Here is a 23,568-nt window from a genome sequence, read left to right as displayed (position 1 = left end):
TGTCCTGCTCTGATGCCCAACATAGTCACACAGCCCTTTACTCTATGTGTGATGCCCACCACAACCCCCAATCTGATATTACAAGTTTCTACTTCATTTTATAAAGATCAACTAATAATGCAGTTTTATAGGTTGAAAACAGGTTTTGGTGCAGAGCTATACTAAATATTTGTAATTATTATCCCTGAAAGATTTTTCTTAAACACACTCAGATACAAAGATACCACTTGCCAACATTACAGAAATGCCATTTTCAATAGATATATCATGACTATTTCAGAACCTGTAGGTTAATTACAAGTTCTTCATCAGGGACTTGTCTTAGTGTGGTGAGTCCACCATCATTTTCCAGGAAGTTTCTTGGACAGGGCAGCCTTTGTGATCACCCACCTTGTTTCTTTTTTTTAAAATATATTTTTATTGATTCCAGAGAGGAAGGGAGAGGGAGAGAGAGATAGAAACACCAATGATGAGAGAGAATCATTGATCGGCTGTCACCTGCACACCCCACACTAGGAATCGAGCCCGCAACCCAGGCATATGACCTGACCAGGAATCAAACCATGATCTCCTGATTCATAGGTCGAAGCTCAATCACTGAGCCACGCCAGCCAGGAGTCACTTATTGTTTCTTTATCAAACAGTCAATAAGAAATTCACAGGTGTCACAATTGAATCTAAGCTTAGCCCCATTGACCCAGAAGCCATCCCTCTATTCTCAGTCTGAGAATACGCTCTCTTGTCAACCAACCAGCAACAATGGAAAATGCTGACTCTGCACCTGGACAGAGACAATTCAGGGCTCTTCAACTACATGCGTCATCAGTGAGGAGGTGGCTAACAGATTTTTCAGGTGCGCCTTTACAGGTAGAAGCTGTCCCAAGGACTCTCAAAGCATGGCTGCATCTCAACACAAGTGTTTGTCTCCTCTTCTCTTAAACTAGGACGTGGAGCCAAACAGACTACCAAGAGTTATAACAGCAGTAGATTTCTACGGCAGGGAGGCTATAATTCCCACGTCAAAGTGGTTGTTAAAATAAACAGAAAATGTATAGAGTTGGGACAGATATCACACCTCCAAGGTGATTACAAAAATTGAGCTTGTTCCTACTCAAAAAATGACTGCTAGCACATTGAGTAGACCCCATATGTTCCCAGTCCAACTTTTTGCAAGTTTCCAAGGGTTCGAGACAATAGGCAGCCCGATTCATTTCTGACAAACAAAAAATACATTTGATAGTATTTTTTCAGTGTGGCCTATCTCTCAGCTCATTCTGATCCTGAAATCAGAGCATTTCACCTTATGCCTCCAGATGTGGACCAAATACAATAGTTTAGGCAAGCAGCCACAAATTACCAAATGATCTCTTCTTGCTCACTCCCCTCAACATTCCTCATCCATTAGCCCCATCTCAGTTCTTCTCATCTTTCTACAAGATCGCACGCCTTTGCTTTTTCTCCATCCTTCCCAGTCCCAAAGTTGTCTTAACTTAATGGTGTTGTGGAGGTAGATGATCAGATTGTGTATAAGCTGCTCAACAGAGAGAAGTTACCAACAATATGTTTGTTCAACATGTTTTTTATTAAGCATTATTCAGTACTTATTCTGTTAGCGCTATGCTAGGTATTATAGGAAATACAGCAGAAATATAAGGCACGAGCTTGACCTTAGGAAATTTATAATTATTATTAATCTTCTCTAATCCACAACACCTTCCACTTTCCTATGTTCTAAGAAAATGGTTAGTAAATTCCATGTGTATGGAATGATATTATGGCATAATATGCTGGCAATAAGTAGATGCTAAATAAATTCCCCACTTCCCCAACCCCAGCCCAGCAAAAGCATTAAGGATCTCCAATAATAAGTGGATCTTTGAATGAGAAAGGCCATAAAATCACATGATGGGGCTGTCAAATGCATATGTATACACAAATGAATTAGAGGCCTTTCTTTAAATTATGAATTTGAAGTCATTTTGCTAATTCATGGCAAATGGGCCAAGTTCAGGGTATGTGTCCTTTAAAAAAACTCACATCTGTTTCTTATAATTTATTAAGTGGCAAAATGCCACTTGACTGGTTCTATATATCTATTGTTTAACTTGGCTCTGTTTTCATCAGTCTGAATGGAGTTCCCTCAGATGGACAATGTGTTTATTCATGTAGCTGTAGCTATTCTCTTATTAGAAACAGAATTATAATGTCTGGAAGGAAGGAAAATGCCTAGAAGAAAAAAAAAGCAGATACCATTTTTTCTTAATGGTCTTTTCCCCCTACACAAATATTAAACAACCATACTCCTTAGAACATCTGTATAAAAGGTGTAGTTACAAAAAGAATAGAAGACTATCCCAAGATTGAGTCTAGGTGGACAGGATTCTAGTCCTTATTGCTCTAACATTGCTATACTTTCACCTGATGCCTCTGCCCTTACGGAAGACAGAATAATGCTTCTGCTCATCTTATAATGCTAAAAATGGCTAAACAAACCCTCCAGCTCAAAGAAAATAGATAGTTTTGTTATCATAATTTTTAATACAATATCTTTACATTCAAGGCATCATTCTGTAGTGAAGGGAGTCAAAGATTTTGAATGGCAGTATGGAAAGAAATTAGAGCACTTCCTGATGGAATATTTTAACAGTAATAAAGAGAAGGATTGTTGGGTCTACCTGATAAGGGTTCAAGATGGGAAAACTGAATGACTACTCTTGGGAGAAGGGACTTTAGCTATGATTTCTTGAGCCCCCCTTCAAGCTCTTGTGTTGAATGATTCCATAATAATAACGTGACTGTGTTTCTCTCTTAAAAAATACTGTGGTGACCAGATTTGCTAAGGAGATAACACAAAGGAAAAATTGAGTAATGAGTGAAGCTGCCTGTCAATCATAAAGGAATTCAATAGGTGAAACAGAAAGAGGTATCTTGAGAAATGGTTGGCCACAGGGTACGACACCTCATCAAATTTCTGGTTGTCGAAACCCTCTTGCTTTGCTGAGAAGGGCTCATTTGCTGAGCTTTCACAGATGTAGAAATATGGACTCAGCAGGTTGTAAAGCCAATTGGTGGTTTCAGTCAAGTCACTTACAAGAAGAATTTGATAACCAATTCAGAAATGAATTGTGCTCCTTTCCTTCCTTGATTAGCACACCTCACCAACCCCATTCTGACTGTTCCAAGTGTGCGGTCTTGAGTCTAATTTGTTGTGGAGCTTATATGTTGAGTTCTTTCCAGAAAGCAAAACTCTGAGGTTTGGGGGTTGGAGAGGGGGGAGGAGAGAAGAGCATCTATTAAAAATCACATGACTTTCCTTTCATTCAATAATAAAAACTAACATTCTACAAGAAGGAACTAGGGCCCTAGCCAGTTTGGCTCAGTGGATAGAGCATTGGCCTGCGAACTGACGAATTCTGGGTTCAATTCTGGTCAAGGGCACAAGCCTGGGTTGTGGTTTGATCCTCAGTGGCGGGGGGGGGGGGGGGGGCGGTGCAGATGTCAGCCGATCTATGATTCTTTCTCATCATTGATGTTTCTATCTCTTTCTCCCTCTCTCTTACTCTCTGAAATCAATAAAAAATATTTTAAAAAGAAAGAAAGAACTAGGAATACAGCCTGTGTTGCATACATTTTACTTGACTGTTTTAAAACCTACAGGACAATAATCATATTAACATTTATGTTCTTTATCAAATACGTCATAGAAATAGTACCACAATAATAAAGCTGAGAACAGATTGAACAATTAAAAGCATCCTATAAAAAGGATTCTTAGTTTCTAAATAAGTTAATTAACTTCCCTAAACCTTGACCTTCTTGTCTATACATCATGACCAACCTGGCACTACCAACTTCTTAGGTCAGTTATGATGGTCAAAGGAACTACCAATTCCTTTGATTACTGCCTTTCAGCAATATACATGAAAACGCTTTTAAAATAGAAAGGTGTTCCTCAAATGCAAAGTATTGAAAAAATTCAGGCCCAGAGATTAAATGACTGGAATGAAACTAGCAGCTAATTACTGATGGGTCTAGGACTCCAGTCTTCGTTATCCAGCTGTATTTCCTCACTAGGCTCTATTACCTTTCCAGTTTCTCCTTTGAACCAATTGTATTACCAAGATAGCAATTTTAAGACTTGCTTTAAAAATAAGCACTATACCCAAGCCTTTATCACCTGAAAGGAATTGAAAGAGTTTAACATCAAAATGTGGAACAGATCTATTTGAATGATCCTCTTCTTAATAAAATGACTGAATATCTGCTTTGAAACCAAAGTTTGTGTTACAGAACAGAAAGAGTGTGTCCAACCCGGCACTAGCAGAGCCAACACTAAACACTGAGAATTGCAGTAGAGAAATAGTGACTCTTTTATTATTAATGGCATCATCCAGGAGAAGAGGAGGTTAATGCTCAAAAGCCCTAACAGATTATATAAGGTAAAATCACAAGACACGGTCGGCTAGGGGTTTGGGGTGGTGCTGGGAGCTGATTCTTTGGAAGTGAGGTAAGGGTAACGAATCATGTCTTCAGGTCTTGAGGACAGCTTTTCCATCATCCCTCTGTCAGTTTCCTGGGATGGGGAGTGGGGAATTTGGAGTGGGTGAGGGTCATGGGAGGGGGTCCCACTTTAGGGCTCAGGAGAAAGGCTAGGTCTCTAAGGAGTATCAACAGAGAGACATACAATTTCTAGAGCTAGGATTTAAAACTTATTTCCTCAAAGTCATAAGGACCCTTGGTTTTAATTGGTGAACACATAGACACAGCCCTAGGTTGTCCTTCTGTGAGTGATATATTCTCCTCCCTAAATCATTCACCAGGGAGGCATGTGAATTTCTGCCCGCTCCCCTCTCTACCTAATCCCTTGTCTGGAATAGACCACAGGCCAGGTCTGCGTCCAGCCACTTGAGGGATGTTATTGATGGAATTTTGTAGATGATATTTGTTCTGAAAATATGCAGAATTCAGAATACAGCTTATTCATTTCCTGAGAAGTGGGTTGTGGGTTCATATCTAGTAAGTACATACTCTATAACCCTTTGAGGTTTGCTCCTTATATTGATCTTTAGTTCATTCAGTGGTGTTTTTAGCCCCTATTTTCATGTTTACTAAGGAACTTTTTCTATCAGAGATATTCATTGGAAACTTACTCTGTGCCTGCCTGCTCAGTAGTGCCTAAGTGGTTACAGTAGGAAAAAAAATTGGCAGAGTGAAAAGAATATGTTTTCAAGACCCTAACACCACCAGTGAGAAACCCATTAACAACATACAAATCCCTAACCATTGTAATTTCTGTCCAGGATTACACTCATAATTAGCCAAAAATGCAACTTGACCAACGTATAGTTTATTTCCAGGACACTGGCTTTAATTTGGGCCCTATTAAAGCCACAGCTACACTTCTTCCTTGGCATGACCGAGGGAAATGGCACCTTGGAAACTCGGGGATTTAATTCCATGCAAATAAAAGTCACTCATTCTCCCAGCACAAGTCTCAGAAAATCATTTTCTTCAGGATATCACAAGAATTTCGCTCGCATGAGCAACAGCTGGGATGAGGACCCCTCCCTCTGGTAACACAGGATGGGAGGTGTATCAGTTAGAACCTCAACTCCAAACAATCTATTGCAGGTGCTTCAACTGAAGAAACTTAAATAAAGGAACTGCTTACAGAGGTGTGGACAGAGTTAAGGGACAAGAGTGGAAGCTGGGATCCCCAGCGACCAGCAACAATAGCAGTGCTATCCTTTTTCTGAAGATAATAGAGAAGGGCAAAATATAGTGACAGAGGTCAGTGAGAACAGGAAATGAGAGGAAGACACCCAACCAGAGCTGTAGTCAGGGAAGGACACCACTGCCCTAGATTCTGTGTCAAAACAGGGATAACTGGAAGAAATACCCCAATTACCTTCTCATATTATTTTTCAGACATTTATTCTTTTCTTCTTTGTTACTATTTATAAGTACAATGCAATATTTGTGAAAATTCTTGGTGAAGGGATTAAGAAATACAAATTGGAAGTTACAGAATAGTCACAGGAATGTAAATTACAGCATAGGGAATCACTCATTCCTTATATAGTTAATAATCCTATATAATAAAAGCATAGTATGGAAATTGTCCCCTTGAGCAGGAGGTCGTCCGGAAGTTTGACCAGGGGGCAGGGTTGGCTGGGGAAGGGAGGGAGGCCACAGCTGGTAGCCAGCAGCCACTAAGGACCCTTCCAGTGCATGAGTTTCGTGCACTGGGCCTCTAGTATTATAATAACTATGTATGGTGTAAGGTGAATGCTGGAAATATCAGGGGCACGTAAAATACCCAAATCACCTTCTCATCACTCCCACTTTCTGCTGGTGCCTTCCATTGGTGGATTGCCAGAGGGCAAGAAAGGCAGGTGATGTGGTCCATTCAGGTGAGCTTCTCCAGCACAGAGGGGAGCAGCAGAGACGAGATAATAGATATGGAGAATAATCAGCCGATACAGTGAATTCAATTACCCCGCTTTAATGTGCATCTCCATTTTAGCCTGTGTTTGTCTTACTACAAAAGTCCTATTTACCTAATGAAGAATTGATGAAGAGGAAATGAAAAATAAAAGGTGAAAAAAAGTAAGGCAAGCAGAAAAAAAAGGTAGAACTGTATCCAGGGTCTGTATGAGGGCTCACAAAGAAATCAGGTATAAATGTGTTCTGTAGTAAATACAGTACTTACTATATATACATATATATCACAACATAATACAGTGTTTTCCCCATGCCAGGCCATTTAAAGCACTTTGTATACACTAGCTCGCTTAATCTGCAACCTCATTCTACAGATGAGGAAACAGAGACATAGGATGACTCAATCCCCTTGCTGCAGATGTCATGCTTTAACCACTATTCCACACTGCTTCTGGAAAGCAAAAGAAGTCCCTCGCAGAATCTAGTAGGTCCTGGGGAGATAGTAATAGTAATGCATGAGAACTTAATTATGATGGTTAAACAATAGCAAATTACATCTTTACAAGACAACATAGAAATGAGTCCAGGAGCTCAGCCTGGCCTGGAGCAACCAGCCAAGAGACCCAGTGACCATAAAACAGTGTCTAAACCAGAAATGGCTTCAGGCAACTGCAAACCTGCTAGGGCAGGGCCAAGGGCAGAACCGGCTCTCATGAATGAGGATTACTAGTCCTCTTGCCTTTGAATAGTCACTTTCTGAGCTCTATAGAAGTTTCCTCTGGGACAAGGTTCCAAAGTTCAGACCTGGTACCTCACCCCACAAATCTCAGGTGTCATCTTGGCCAGAATCCTACCCTCCAGCCAGGATATATTGATATGCCCTTGTGCCAAAGGAAGCAATTTTTATGCATCATTTTATAGTCTGTGAAAAAGGCAGGGATCAATGTTTTTAAGGAACTGAACATAGACTTATAAATCTATGAACAGGAAAACATTCAAACAATAGCATATAAGCAAACAAAGACTAACCTTGTACACATTACACAATTGTCTCTATTATCATCACTTTTGCGTACAATTTAGATTCTTGGAGTGAACAATTACAATTACTTTCTTCTCTATCTGTCTCTTAGAAACATGCAATCCTATATAATAAAAGGCTAATATGCAAATTGACCAAACGGTGGAACGACCAATCACTATGATGCGCACTGACCACCAGGGGGCAGACGCTCAACATAGGAGCTGCCCCCTGGCAGTCAGTGTGCTCCCACGGGGGGAGCGCCACTCAGCCAGAAGCCAGGCTCACAGGCTGGTGAGCACAACAGCAGTGGCGGGAGCCTCTCCCGCCTCCACAGCAGCGCTAAGGATGTCTGACTAAGGGACCAGACCTAAGCTGTCAGCTGGACATCTGGAGGGCTCCCAACTGTGAGAGGGAGCAGACCAGGCTGAGGGAGTACCCCTGCCCCCAAGTACATGAATTTTGTGCACCGGGCCTCTAGTATTTAATAAAAATATTAACAGGGGTGTTTTTTTTTTACTATTCAAGGACAAAGCAAGTAGCTTTCTTTACACTTGCACATGCATTTTGATCTTGAAGGGAATAAACACCACATTTGGTTTTATAATGTTACTGTGTGGTTTTCAATTTGGTTTCTGTTATGTTCTACAAACAGAAAAACCAGCCTGTATCTAATTTGATACCTATAAATTTCCACAGATGGTCGCAGAATACTGAGTAGTCTGGTGGATAAAGATTTTGCTGCATGTTTTCCAATCCGTGACTTAAAATTGTATTTTTACCACATTTTTTATTAAAAATTTCCATTGACTATTTTTTTTCCAGCGAGTGTGATTATAAAATAATTCTCTCAGTTTCACTAGGCATAGAGACATCTGATTTGAAAAAGTTTGTGGGTTAGGCAGCCAAGTTAGACAGAAATAGTTCAGCTGCAGCTGAATAAAGGCAATAGTGTTAGGATGGTTGTCAAAAGTCAGATTCATCAAGACTAGTTTGATCTCAGTTTATATAATGCACCACAGAAGATGGAAGTTTCTGAGGGTGGAGCCGGGGACGCCACTTTCAGAACAGTCATGAAATTCCTTATATGTCTGTGAATGCTCACAAATGAAGCCTTGTTCTCCTTCTACCTAAGCCAGTGCCAATGTGCTGAAGGGCACACCATTGAGTGCAGGGTTTAATGGAAAGAGCAGAGGTTTTCAACAAAGACTGACTTGAATGAGAATCCATCTCTACCACTTTTTGTGCTGAGATCTTGGCCAAGTTATTTAACAAACAGAAATGATATCTTCCCATGAAAGGCTGAACAGACAAATTTGAGAAGGACTCTCCCATTGCCCACAGTGAGCTCCACTGAGAGAATAGAAAAGCCAATAAACAAATGTTGATTCTGCAGAAGGGTAAATAGCTAAAAGAGAAGAACCAAGGGCAGTAAAAAGTGCCCACGTCTGAGGGTTTAAGAAGGCTTTTCAGAGGAAAGGACACTTGAGCTGAGTTCTGGAAAAGGTAAAAGTGCTTAAAATCCCTGAGGTTACCCATGACATCTTGAATGCTATCTGTTCTGACTCTCTGTGATTCCCCAGAGAACTGTGTTGAAAAGGATTTTGAGGTTATTCCCAGGATCAGTGGCCTAGTGGTTAATCCCAGTCCCAGTCTACAGCAGTATCTCTAGACAAGGGCTCAAGGAGAATACAGTCCTCCTTGACTTGTTAAGTTAGCCTAGACTATGGCCTCAGTTTCCTTGCTCAGAATGCCAATTCTCCCAACACCTTCCTAGCCTTCCCCAAGCCTGAGGTCCTATTCTCTGCAATTCCAAATGTCTGAAGGAGTCTCAATGTGAACCAACAGACCCTCCAGCATATCAATAGCCGCCTGGCTGTGGGTATTTTCTACCATATCATTTTCTGCTGCAGCACCTGCCTGCCAGGTTACACCTCCATGGATGGTGATGCCTGCCTTAATGGAGCCTGACCTGTCACAAGTCCCAGCCACACAAGTGCTGCCTTCCCAGCAGGACCTGGTCCTTCCAAATGGGGTCCATTTCCCCAACCCTTGCCCCACCCAATCCCCTGATTCTTTCCCTTCCCCACCAGCTGATGTTGATGAGGAACCTGCAATATCGCCAAATAAAATGCACTCTCCCTGTCTCTGAACCCAAGTTTTCATATAGGAAGAAAAGTGTGCAAATCCCCCTCTCCATCATGTTCTCTTGTGGAGCACCAGAGCTGAGTGTTCCAGGAAACCCACAAAGCAAATCTAATTCCTCTTTCATATGCCAGCCCTTCACATCTTGCACACAGATATCATGCCCTCCATGAATCACCTTTTCAGGCACAAAGTACAAACATTATAAACACTCAACTTGGCACACATGCAGCCCATGCTGCTCAGCCTTGCACAGGCTTAAAGCACTCAGCAGTTGCTTTGTGATGCTCCCTGACACGACTTCCGCCAAATCAGCTTTCACCCTTGCACAGTGCCCACTCCCACACCACACACACACACACACACACACACACACACACCTGCCTCCACCACCACCCACCCAGAGTGGAACCATTGCCTTTAATGCCCATTCCTGGCAGGGATGGTCATTTTTTTTATTTTGGCCCTGGATGTTCCCACACCTTGACTTTTAGTAGAAATTATTTGTGCACAGCTACCTCCATCACAGTCTCGGCTGGATAATCCCCTGGTTCTGGCCTGGGCTTCTCTCAATCTTTAGTTTTCTATGTGGCATTGAGCCTTGCTTGATCATTTTTCACAGAATACCAGTCCATTTTTTTTAATTGCCATTGGGGGATCTTCAGGTCTGTCTTCTGCTTTTGTTCCCTACTTTTTTCCTCAAAAGGACTCATTTCTTTTTTTCCAGCACCCCTCAGTCCCAACTCAGACTCTCCCTTCTCTTTACCACCACCTCCCAACCTCACCTTCTTCTCTTGGTTGATTATTATTCTTTTATAAACTAGCCCCATTCCAAGGGTCACAGATATGTATGCAAGGTAACTCCCACTGATTTTCATCGGTCACTGCTTTTATTACCTCCAGCCTGTTTTGAATTGGGAATGACCCCGTTTACAGGGAACATACTATAGGTTAGATGAAAATCAAAGCTTGCCCTGACTGGTTTGGCTCAGTGGATAGAGCGTCGGCCTGCAGACTGAAGGGTCCCAGGTTCGATTCCAGTCAAGGGCATGTACCTTGGTTGTGGGCACATCCCCAGGAGGGAGTGTGCAGGAGGCAGCTGATCGATATTTCTCTCTCATCGATGTCCTAACTCTCTATCCCTTTCCCTTACTCTCTGTAAAAAAATCAATAGGATATATTTATTAAAAAAAAAAAGAAAGAAAATCAAAGCTTGCCATTGGCTTTATCAATGGTTTCCATTTCCCCATGCCTGAGTGGGAAGCCATGTTGCTCACTGATTTTGGCACCAGTGAGTGGGAAACAGCTATGGCTAACTGTGTGGGTTGAAGTCAGTGGTCCACTTTTACATGTCTTCAATTCCTGTTTTCTTCTTTCACTGGTTAACTCTCAGCTGCTGGAGGTAATCTCAAGCATGAGCATCTTCAAAAAATCTTTCAAAGCATTTGTCCAAAGATTATTTGCTTATTCCAACACCCATTTGTAATCCCCATGATGCATGCTTTACTTCTCTAGCACTTTCCATTCTCTTTTCATTTCCCCCTTTTCCTTCTGCAAGTAGCCCTCTGGGTATGGTCATTTGAAAAGAATATGGGCTTTGGAATTCAACATCAGTTCTACTCTTAACTCTTCATGGCTCTGGGAGAATAATAAAACTCCCTGAGCCTCCGTTTCCTCACCTGTACAATGAGGATGATGGCAGCACTTTTCCTGCAAGGTTGCCATGAGAGTTGCTTTAGCTAAGTGCACCCATGCAATGTTAAAGGCTTCCAAGTTGGTTTCCTCTCCCACTTCATTCAAAATGAGGAGCTCATGAACTGAATCCAGCATGGTGGCTTCTTAAGTAGGAAAGGAATACTAGAGAATGCTCATCTTTATTCACAGATCCAAGCTTTCTGTCCTTAAAGTCTACTCATAGTTATAGATAACTTTGATGTACCGGGGGCAAAAGAAATGTTCCCAGGAGACTAGAGACTATATCTGAGTTGCAAGTCAACTACTAAGAGGAAAGCACGCTTCATTTTCAACAAAGTGAGGAAAGTAAGTTACTACTAAGACGACTGCAGGATGAAGCAACATGTTGTCAAAGTGAAGCAAGAAGAAAAAGGAAACATCCTAAGAAAAGGGCTGCTGTACCTGAGAAATTGCTTGCATTGCTGTCTAAAATTTCAAATCACCTCTTGAAATGTATTTTCTAAATTTCTTCCCAGAGAGAGCCTCCTTTTTTTGTTGTTGTTGTTCAAATAGATTAAATCACTTTGTGTGACTAATGTGTTTTGAAAACAGCATTGGTTGCTATGGTAACCTGACTGCCTGTGATAAAAAGAGCATGTGTCCTTTCCCTGGGTTGCGGCATGACTTCCAGCAGAATTTCAATCCCTTCTCAGTGTACTGCAAGCATCACTGACAGACCATTGGCCAGTGTTGGTTTTGTGTTTTCCTCTGCAGCGTTCTTCAGTAGGATGGCTGAGGACAGGCTGAGTCACCTGGAGTCTCTTGCTAGAGCCCTGTAAGGTTAAGGGGGAGATAGAAAAGATAGAGCCAACATCAGGCCAGAAACAATGGCAATGGTCTCATCAAGGCTTCACACAGCAGCTGGGATGGAGGTGAGAGGGAAAGCAGCCTGAAAAGAACATCTCCTGGGCAGACAGTTCAGAGTGTCACCCACTGCAGAGCCCGAATGTGAAAATCAGCAGACCTGGCCTCTCAGCTTGGCTCTAGTCCTGCCTCCCTCTGTGACCTTGGACAAGTTTCCTAATGTCTCTGAGCCTCATTTTCTTCTAAAATAATTTCCAAGCTTCCCTCTCTAGTCCTAATCATCAATGATGGTAGGCTCCTGAATTAGACCAGGGCTTCTGAAAATATGACCCAAAGACTCATTGGAGAATGAAAATCTCCAGGCCCTGCCTCCAATTTTACAAACGAAAAGCTCTGCGTCTGAGGCACCTCAATCTGCATGTCTCCCAAGTGCTCCAGGCAATTACTGTGCACAGTAAATGAAAGAACACCTATAATAGAGTGCACGCGTGAAAGTAACAATTTCCAAGAAAAGGCTGAATGTCAGACTTCTTGCCATATAGATCAGAGCAAGTTGAATTCTTCTAAGAAAAAAATTTAGAAGATTAATAGCTTCCGCCCTTTGCAGGAACCATTAGCCCTATACAAACATTTTGCAAGTTTGTACTTCTTCGGAGGGGTGGGCCAGGATTCAGGGTGCCTCCAAAACTCCAACTGGCTCCCTCTGATGTGCAGGTAGCATGTCTAACGTGGGAGGTGAGTTGAAGGGCTGTGGCATCTCCAGACTTCCTGATGGCAGGTCCTACCATGGACAATCAGGGAGCCCTGGGGAGTCTCCCCAATTGGTCAAGATGTTCAAGGAAAGGTTCTTATACCAAGTGTGCCAAAAGCTACAAAGATGAATGGACAAGGCCCTAGTATGACGAAAGTTAATAAGATAATTGAATAGGAAAAACAGCTGTCCCCTTTCTATCCTTATAAGAACCACAGGTGAGCAGGAAAGGTGGGGGGGGGGAGTAGGAGGATGGTATTTGTGATGGGTGTCCACCATTCTCCCTGGTCGAGGCATCTGAATAAATCTCTTTTATATAAAATAAAACAAAGCCATTAAGACACCCGAGTCATGGCTCTAACCAGGTGCCAAAAAGAAGTGAAGCAATAGAAATAACTTTCCATGGAAAGTCATATTTTCTGCTTTGCTTAGAGACCTCCCAAAAGAATAACTTAAATTTGTAAACTCTCCAACTTCTTACCTGGCTTTGCTGCAATTAACAGCACGGTCACAGCAACATTTTGCAAGTTCAATTCCAAGTAAATTAAGTGTGTGGCAACTGTGGAGATGGAAGAAGGTTCAGACTTGATATAAAAATATAGTCAGTTTTAGTAGTAACCCCACAGTTCAAAAGAGACAGAGAGAGTAAAAATGAGCATTTTTGCCTTTACACACACACACACACACACACATACACACACACAAGATTGGAAGAAACTGGATTCTGGATTGAGATAAAAGTAGAATGTGGGGACAGGGCAGCCAGCTGGAGGTCACATTCCAGAGTCTTAAAGGTTTAAGCCACAAGATAGATTGACCTGCACTTATTTCTGCTGGTCAAAGGGAAAAGATATTAGGCTGAAGCCACCTAAGAAAACACAGCCATGTTCTAAAAAAAGCAGGGGGGGGGTGGGACGGGGGAGACAGTTGTCCTTCCCATAATCCCAGATATCCTAGCTCCCCAAGTCTCCAGGAAATTTATTTGAGCATCTATTGTGTGCCTAAAGCTGTAATGATTCCTATTTTGGAGAAGTTTACCCTGCACATTTGAAATTAGAGGTGAAACCAATATAATTGCAATACAGAAGGGGAGAAATCCACGAGGGCTTGACATACCAGCTAATATGATGGAGGAGGCAGCATCTGAGATGAGTCCGAGTAGATGTAAAAATGAGGGGTAAAGATATTTGGGGGTAAAATATGTGGAAACAAGAAGTAGCAGAAATGAGAGTACCATGTTGGAAGATAAAGGAAGATGAGCAGAGGTATATGCTGGGAACTGTTAGGAGTTGGGGCTGACCCAGGTAACTCTATCCTGCTTTCCTTGTCATTCACATTCCTACCTGGGACCAGCAGTTCCAGTGAGAAACGTTATAGTGCCCAGACTCCCCCTCCATCGTAGACCAAGCCCCATGTAGATGAGCAGAATCTTTGGGTCTTTGCAGGACCCTGATCACAGACATGGAGATAGTGATGAAGGTTGGAATGCCATGAAACAGTTGGTCCTCTGATTTGGGGGGGACAATGAATCTCTGAGTATTGCAGGCAAAGGACTTTTAATCTACCCTTTTAAACAAACTAGGAATTAGAAGGGCCTTTCATCTAGTGACCAGATGCCCTCACCCCATATTTTCGTTCTCCTCTTTCAGTGGAATCTCAGGACATACTCTTTCTTGCCCATTTCTTCTTCCATAGGGAAAATTTTTGAGCTAAAAAGTACTTTACTTTTTTGAGACTGAATGAAGAGGATAGTGCTTAACTCAATGAATAGCTAATAGTAGAATTTCAAGTAGTAGTACAGGAGATACTAAGCTTAAATAAATAGTCCATCATCTAATGGTGTCTGAAAGGTACCTGAGAGGCCCTCTCTGTCATTTAGATTGGCCATCAACTATGAAAAAGAATGATCTCTCTAAAGACATTTGGAGGAATAGAAATGATAGTACCTATTGGGGGCTCCAAAATTGTGTGTTTCTTTATGGCTTCCAACCAAAAGCCAAGAGAGCAAGAGTTAACCTCAACAGAGTAGGAGCTCATTCTAGGTAACTGCTATTACCATATGTTGAAAAACCTATTCATTTTTATTTAACAATCTTTATGGAATGTACGGAATACCCACTATGTGCTGTCTCATTTGTTTGTTAGCACTTGTTGGAGAGAGAGAGAGGAAAGAGATGCCTAAGCAGTGATTCTCAAATTCCTGGCTCCATTGCCCAAGTTTCTGATTCAGTACTTCTGAAGTTAAGCACTTGAATCATCATTTTCAGCAAGTTCATTCAGTTACTGGTGGTCCCTGGCCACACTGAGAAACATTTCACAAGACAAAAACAGGATGTGGAGGTCAAGAATGGAAACCAAGCAGGCTGAGGCCACAATTGGTTAACCAAGAATCACAGAAGGCTCAGTGGGCCAGGCCTGCTAGCTGATAGTATCACAGGTATGTTTTCCCCACATTTGTGAAATAGTTCATTGGGAAGCTTCAAGGAAGAGTTCTGTTTGTCATGGAAGCAGATCAAAGTGTCTGCAAGGGGCATGGTTCACAACCCTGGAGTTGCCATGACAACTGTAATGGGTGGCCCAGTAGAGTTAAGAAAGCTGTGGGTAAGAAAGAAGAGGTGAAAACCCTGTGCTAAAGAGAGTGCAGTGTGATTTATCAAGAACTGCTATACCCGTGGTAGCCCACTTAATATCTCAAATAGTTGTGAAGAAATCAAAAGCACAGTGGCTGAATTCTTCCAAGAATGGCTTACAGGTAATTGGCTGGTAGATAGCTAACTCATGAAGCATTTGCCCTGTGGGATTTTTTTTCATTTTGTTCCCAGTATTTCTAATATTGGAGACCCCACCTACTGCTGAATGAATCAATCAAAAGCAAATTCAAACACAATACTCAAATTACAAGGAAAATAAGAACTCTGAAAAATGACCACCACAGATTTTATTTAATTAAAAATATTATACATGTTGTTGCATTTTCATGGAAAATATTGAGTTAAAAAACACCAACAGTGTTAGTTTTCAGAACCCTTAATGCACCCCGTTCTGCTACCTGCTTCTTTGTTCTGTCCATGGCATTAACCGTGTGTATAACTGGAGCTCCCTTGAAGCTCACACCCATAGGACTCCCAGAATGGGCCATTTTCTCAACAGTGGTATTCTATCAAGTTAACTCTGGTTTCCTTGAAAACCATTAAAAGGAGCTGGCATAAAAGCCCAAAGCACATGTCAACACCAATTCAGCCCAACATGTCCGCAAGAATCTGCTATGACCGTATCCAGTTTCCAGGCTAGTTAGAAGGTGATCTTATATTCTATCTGGTGTATTAGTGTCCTGAGCCCCTTCACCAAGCTTCCCCTGAACTCACGGTGGGAAGACACTGCCATATAGTGTTTATATTCAAACTATCAGCAAGTACACAAAAGCACGTGTGGCCCCCATGCACATTACTATCATATAAAAAATACATATTGGTACAATACAACCCTTGGAATCACCGGCTCAAATATAGCCATGTGAGCATTCTTAAACTATTCATTTAATTATACACTTGCTAGGAAAAATACCACAGCATAAAAACTTAACTTGAAAACATCATTTCAGCTAGAAACGTCTCACATGGAAATCCTTTGCTTTCCCAGGACTGTACCATCCCTTAACTTACTTCCTTGATTCCACATCATAATGCTGCATCCGCATATTGCTCCCAAGTGATGCTTTTACTAAAATTGGATCTGATGTGACAGAAACATCCTGGCTCTGTTTTTCTGCTCCTTTGCTTTAAATTGTAGTATACCTAATTTGGGTTCTGCATCCAGCTTTACATTAAAGAGAGATGAATCCCCCCAAAGTACACAAATCAATGAAAATAACTGGATAGCAAAAAGGTGGAATTGCCTCAGCTCCTAGAAATCAGAAAATGGTCTTCCTTCTTCGTAATGGTCTCTCAGTTGATGGGAATAAAATACGGCTGAAATTGCTTTTCACATTCTGGCTCGGTGGGGGGCATTTTCACATAGACCCCTGTAGTAAGAGGACTTCTTTTCTTTAGCTGCCAAACACAACAAGAAACAGTAGTTATTCTTGAGGAATACAGAAGTCACTTCTAACCATAGTAGGACTCAGTAACTATCGGGTCCCTCCCCTGTTGGAAAATGAATGTTCACAGCATACAGAATTATAAGCCGCAGGAGATTTTCTTGATTGAGCCATTAAAATTCAGTTTAGATAAATAACTCTGTGCTATGAATGCAAAATAGCAATTACTTTTCCCTGACTGAAAGATAGAAGAAAAAGATTTTGAGAAAGCTTCAGAAAAAAAACACCCCAAATGTGTATGGTAAGTGACTGGATGTTGTCTGTGGGGGAACGAGTTTGATAAGATAATGAGCTTTAGTGATTCTGTTTGAGAGCTGTATTTCTCATTTCTCGTCCTCATCTACTTTTTATTACTTTCTTTCTGTCCGCATCAGTTCCCAGTTTTTATCAGCTAGTAAATTAAGCTCCAGGTCCAGCAGACTGTTCTGGGAGGTGATTTGTAGCAAGTGAGGTAGGAAGAAACTACCGCAACAGAAGAGATTGAGAGAGGATTTTAGGAGAGAGAGAAAGGGGAGGGGGAGGAAGGGGAAGCAGGGAGAGAAGAAGGCAGGGAGAGAAAGAGAATGGTGGAGGGAGGGAGAGAGGGAGTAGGGAGGAAAGAGAGGGAGAAGTTTGTGACAAAGCCAGCCTTAGGCAGAGGTGGCTGAAAATGACTGTCAGAAAGAAATCCTGATAGGGGGCCAGATTCCATACCTTCTTCTCTTCTACCAACAAACTGTAGTAAATAAAAAAATTGGGTTCACTTTTGCTGGGCTGGAAGGGAGGTCAAGACTTCCCAAAGTTTCCCAGTTAAGCTGACTGGGAAACAGAGCGCCCTAGAGAGGTGTCATGTGGACAGCTACAGTGTGGACCAAGAAGGCATACAGTTGGGTTCACAGAGAGATGGCTTCCTGGTGAGGAAGAGGGACGTTAAGGGAGAGAGTGAAATTCATCCAGATGGATGGCCTTCTCTAGCAGCGTTTGGCTCAACTTAATCTTGTGTTTCAGGGTTATTCACCAAAGCACATTGTCATGAAGATAAAGAGCAAAACAACTGCCCCATGTTGTTCAAAAGGTTACTCAAACTGAAACCTTCTTCAGAAGCACACAAACATTCGATGTCAAATGCACTCATCTAAAATATTAGTCATCCTGAAACCTCAAAGGCCAATGCCTCGGGTTCTAGCGTCCTCTTTACCACTGTCCTTCGCCTTCCTCACCTATTGCTTCATCTCAAGAAAACGAAAAGCGTCATCTGGTCAGTTGCTATCACTAAAGGTATCCCCATCCAAATTGGTGCGTTGTCAGCATCACACTCACCATTTTGCTCAAAGAAACAGCTGTGATGAGGAAACTGTAAAAAAATAACCCCGAACTAACTGCTGCAAGGATCCAGAGGAGGAAATCGGAATCCGGGCATGGTTCTGGATCTGCAACAGAAAACAAAGCAGAGCCTCCCTGAGCCACTCTTTAAACATTAGGGCCTTACTTCCATTGATAAAAAACGGAAGAAATTTGAGCTTCTAGACCTTAATAATATTGCTACCCATAGATTAAATCCAACTACTCGGGGCTACTGCCCCAGGAGTGGCATATCAAAGGCATAAGAGAAAACTGAATGATAAGTTATCATTTCAGAGTGAGTGTCCCAACATGTCAATGGAAAGAAGACCTTCTCCAGCCCATTTTATTTTATAAACAGAATGCTGTTCGGGTTGCCACCCATACTATCAAAAAGGCTACCAGGTAGTATGCCAGAGAAGTCTTAAAGAGAATTTTCACAATCCTATACATGAGCCAGCTGACATTAAGGAGCGAATCTATTTTCATGCAAAGAAGACAAGTGCAAAAGGTGTTAGGGCAGTGATATGGCTTTGCTCACCAATGACATAAATCTGGGTGCCATTGCCCATGCCCACATAGTAGGGAGGTGGGTACATGAGCTCCACCTTGCAGATGTAGAGGCCCGTGTCCATGGCCGTCAGCCCTTGGATGGTGAGGTTCACTTTGTTTCCACTGGAAGAGCCAACGCAGGTGGAATCATCTAGGAAGGTCAACTCCTTCTCCACCATGTACGTTGTGGCGCAGACTTCAGTCATCTCGCTGCCCACCTTCCGCAGCACTGTCACCCGGACCTCGTCAGCTTTGCCGGAAGATCCATACTCACACACAAAGCTGGCTACACCCCGGCTGCTGGCCAGCACCACTGCAGGCTGGGTCACGTGCATCCCTAACACGGAAAACCCAAAGGAACTCTGTGAACCCATGTTCACCCACCACCAGGCCCAGGTAAAAGCCAGAGAAGATTTATCTTTGATAGGCACCCTCCCGTTAGCTTTCAGTTATTCTCTTCTCCTTAAACCAGCCCATCACCACCCGCTATCCCTTCCCTTTTCCAACTTTCCCCCACCCCCACCCCCGCCACCTTTCCCTCTATCTCTCAGCTATCTTCCAGCTACTCTCCACAAAAGTGTTTCTAATTGGCCCTGGCTGGTTTGGCTCAGTGCATAGAGGACTGAGGACTGACAGGGTACCTATGTTGGCCCGGGGACTGAAGGGTCCCATTCCGGTCAAGGGCACATGCCTGGGTTGCAAGCTCGATCCCCAGTGTGGGGCATGTAAGAGGAAGCCGGTCAATGATTCTCTCTCGTCATTGATGTTTTTATCTCTCTCTCCCTTTCCCTTCCTCTCTGAAATCAATAAAAATATGTATTTTTAAAGGGTGTTTCTTATTGGGAAATAGTTTTTTAAGGCAGTTGGTTGTGCCAGAAAGAACATGGATGTGACAAACAGAAGACCTGGCTCTTCCATGAAATATATGATTTGTTATGCCTCCCTATGGACTTTACTTTCCCTCACATGTAGGAAAAGGGGAATGGTTAGATAGTATCAGAGTGCCTTCCAACTCTGGTATTCTAAGATTATAATGCAAGTAGAGGAAATATAGTTCAGAGTACTAGAGAAAATTTTGGAGGCTGAAGTAGAGAATATTGCCTTATATTTTCAAAAAACTTTTGCCTACATTTTCCTGGCCCTATACCTCTATTACCCATGAGTAGCTGCACGTTGGCTCACTGTATCGGCCACCCCCTTCCCTGACATTATTATCATAGAATGAGGGATGCTGCTAGATGAAGAAAGCCACAGAGCAAGAGGGCACCAGGTCGTTTCCTCTCCAGGCTGAGGCATCCCTGCTGTTAACTTCTGTGGGCTTTCCCTGCCACTGCCACCACATCTTCCGCCTCCCTCTCTCCTCACTTGAGCATCCTCACAGGGTGCTCTGCTCTTTTTCTCTCTGGTTTCTACAGTATAAGAGAGGCCAGCCCTCCAGACAATCATACAAGTGACATCCAAAACTTGGATTGAACCATCATGTCACTCATTCTGTTCAAACTTTTTTAAAAGATTTTTTATTGGTTTTTTTTTTTGAAAGAGAGAGAGGAAGGGAGAGGGAGAGAGAGCAAAACATCGATCAGCTGCCTCCTGCACACCTCTTACTGGGGATCTCTCAACCCGGGCATGTGCCCTGACTGGGAATTGAAGCAGCAACCCGTCAGTGCATGCATGGAACGATTCCCAACTAACTGAGCCGCACTGGCCAGAGTTCTGTCCAAACATTTTGATGCTTGCATAACACTGCAAAAACAAATAATGTAAATAACCTTCATGATCTAATCCCAACCTATCATTCCAGTCTGAGATTCCAGGACACCTCTTCCCGTGTATACATTAACTCTGTATTGAAGGTGCTAGTCTTTTCCCCAGGAACTTGTACCGGACAACATCCGTCCTCAGAAGAGACAGCAATATAGCAGCAGCCATTGCCATCGTTAATCCAGCAGCCTTGATTAGACAATAGTCTCCTTCCTCAGCCCTCATCTTCATCTGCCAGAGATGCCCTCTGAACACCCTCTGCAGGGCTGTAACTTGATGACAGAAATTAAGTTCTGCCCTGCATTAAACTTTTTTTTTTGTGCACCAATAACACCTCCTCCAGCTTATGCCTGAGAGCAGCCATTACATCCTGCCCGAATGGACACTCAATAATCATTATTGAGTTGACTGTAAGCCTAAAGAAGACCACCCCAGGCAAGCTCCCAATGATCACTACTAAGTCTGGTCACGTTCAATTTCCCAGTGGCCACCATGGGAAGATTTCAGTTACAGTTTGAGGTAAATGCCCTAAAAGGGAAATTTGAATATTTCTGAGGGTATTTAATCTTTAATGTGAAATAATAAAGGGCATCTGAGTATTTCTAATTCAGTAAAAATTAAATCGTTAGACATCTTTGACTACACTGTATACAAACTCATGGTTTCTTCGCAAGAAGGTCTAGCGAGAGATAAGATGGAAATTCAGTGGGAATGCTCATCATTCTACACCAGGTAACAAACCTGGTTTCAGCCTCTAATGAGCTTTATTTCATCTGAAAACTGGAGAATCTGCTTCGGAATTCCACAGGTAGCTCAGGTAGTTCTTAAGTGTTTTATGCAGGACTGATGGCTTGCTTCCTTTCTCTGTTTTACAATTTCAAGCTGCTTTCATTCTTAAATTAGCTAAATGGTTTACAGAGTTGATTCAGAGGACCTTAAAATCCTGAATAAAAGTAAGGCTTAAATTTTAAACAAGCTGGCTAATTGCTTTATACAATTGAATTTGAGGAGCTTAAGACCTTGAGTCGGGCAGGGAAGAAACTTTCCATGATTTTCTCCAATTAGTGGTGTGTGTGTGTGTGTGTGTGTGTGTGTGTGTGTGTGTGTGTGTGTGTTTAAGAGAAATCCTGAGCTTGTCCTGATTCCAGGCTCAGATGTGTTCAGGACTGCGGCTATCTTTTCTCTCTTAAATCGCTTCATTAACTTTACAGTATTTGCCTGCAGTCTTACCGAAGTGCCTGAAAACATAACTCAGAGGTCCTTCTTCACCCTCTCCTCGGTGGCTGGCTCTGCGAGCCACCAGCTGCACCTGTGCGTCCGCGCTGCTGCCCGCTGTGCCCTCCCCAGCTCGGAGGACACAGGGCTACCCCAGCCTGGAGGCTCCGTGGTACCTGTGGCTTCTGGCTGTGCTAGAAATCACGGCCCGTGACTGCTGGAAGAATTGAAACCCGGGTGGGAGAAACACCTCCTCCACCTCCGCGTTCACTCACCTTTGGAGAAGACAGGGATGAAAAGCAGAGAGAAGAGCGCGGTGCAGGGCCAGGTCCTGCGAGGCAGGCCGCCGGGAGCCCCGCGCCTCTGGAACCCGAAGCCGGCCATGGCGCTGCGGGAGCCGAGCTCGGGCTTCAGGAAGCTGAGCGAAACCTTTCAAGATCCCGAAGCTTTGAAATGTGTTTGAACCCACACAGAATCACGGACTTTATATAGCGGGCTCGTATCGAGGTAGAAGTCTTCCCCATTCAGTACAGGGAGAGGGCATCTGAATAAAAGAAGGCTTTTTGTTTTGGTTTTACGAGAAAGGAAGCCGTGGGTTTAGCTGTTACGTCGAAACATAACCTCAAACACTCAAAGTAAAACTGAACAAAACAAGCCAATCGCTGGATGGAAAAACGCACTCACTTTGAAACTGAAGCTTTTTCTTCGCTTTGGGGATATCTCAGTGGAGCCTTGGAAAATTTCCTGGAGTGCAGGAGTTCCCCTGGATCCCAGTGGTACCCAATGGTCTAGGCATCTGTTAGCATCCAGCACATTTCAGTGACACCCCGAAACTGCCATGCTGCCCGCCCTTAAGCTAAGGGCAGAGTTAGCCTGGAGACATCATCAAGAAAAGCTCTGCATCCTACCTGGGAGGCACCATCCCTGGCTTCACAGCTAGGAGTTGCCATTTCTCCAAGCTCCATTTAGCATTTCTTTGAGAGAAAATACCAAAATCACCAAAGATAAAAAAAATAAACTGCTCTGCCTCTGGTTTTACAGATTAGGAAAGAACTCAGGTGCCCTGGAAAGCCTTCACTCAACAAAGAGGAACCAGAGTTGGAGAAGGTCCAGAAAAAGTCCAAGTTCTCCAATTTATTAGACAGGACACATGCTTATCTTCTAAGAGAATAAATACTGAGCCCTGAGGACCCTTCCTTAAAACTGGGGCGTTGTCGCAGATGTCAATGATGAAAGAAAGAGTTATTGAACATCCATGCTATTCCAGAAAGTGTGTACACCGAGGACTGAATCATGACACGATAAAAACAGTCAGTGCTTTAAGAGACTCATAGAAGGCTGGCAGGCAAACAGACAGTGACAATGTGGAAGGTGGTGTTGCCTGCCCCAGCCCTTCACGTTCCCCACTGTGCACGCACCTCCGCACAGCAGAGGGGGCTCTAGAGTACGCAGGCATCGAATGCCTCCTTTTTCACCCTGTCTCCCAGCATTCCCTCACATGTCTCCTTCCTCTGCTTGTCTCCAACACGCCTCATCACTGCTTTTTTTTCTCCCTTAATCTTGTTTATCCTCCTTCCCATCCTCTAGGAGTTAGCTAAGGTGTCAGCTCCTCCCCTGACCTGCCTTTCTGCTGTCCTCCCCTAGCATCTTAAGCCCTCAAATCCCAGCTGAAATGCCAGCAGGCAATAGCAACCTAATGGGCATGTGCTAAGGGCTGGATCCCAG

At 43.0% G+C, this 23,568-nt stretch overlaps 1 protein-coding gene across 1 annotated transcript; it reads right to left on the bottom strand.

Moving 5' to 3' along the window:
• Positions 1-15,816: 15,816 nt before the first annotated feature.
• Positions 15,817-22,300, bottom strand: CTLA4 (cytotoxic T-lymphocyte associated protein 4). Its single transcript, XM_081095957.1, has 4 exons — positions 22,119-22,300; positions 18,857-19,204; positions 18,295-18,404; positions 15,817-16,948 (listed from the first exon to the last, which is right to left on the bottom strand). The coding sequence occupies exons 1-4, from the start codon at positions 22,225-22,227 to the stop codon at positions 16,844-16,846; spliced, it is 672 nt and encodes a 223-aa protein (XP_080952083.1). The 5' UTR covers positions 22,228-22,300; the 3' UTR covers positions 15,817-16,843.
• Positions 22,301-23,568: the final 1,268 nt, after the last annotated feature.

Source organism: Myotis nattereri (assembly GCF_964212035.1).
Source record: "Myotis nattereri genome assembly, chromosome: 7".
Lineage (NCBI taxonomy): Eukaryota > Metazoa > Chordata > Mammalia > Chiroptera > Vespertilionidae > Myotis > Myotis nattereri.
Note: the sequence above shows the minus strand (reverse complement) of the source record. Positions and strands in the feature narration are given on the sequence as shown.

Coding starts and splice junctions, on each gene's coding strand:
- CTLA4 (XM_081095957.1), bottom strand. CDS start 22,227: ATGGCCGGCTTCGGGTTCCAGAGGCGCGGGGCTCCCGGCGGCCTGCCT. Junction 19,205..22,118: donor CATCCCTGTCTTCTCCAAAG/GTGAGTGAACGC, acceptor TTTCCGTGTTAG/GGATGCACGTGACCCAGCCT. Junction 16,949..18,294: donor CTGTTTCTTTGAGCAAAATG/GTGAGTGTGATG, acceptor TGTGTTTGGCAG/CTAAAGAAAAGAAGTCCTCT.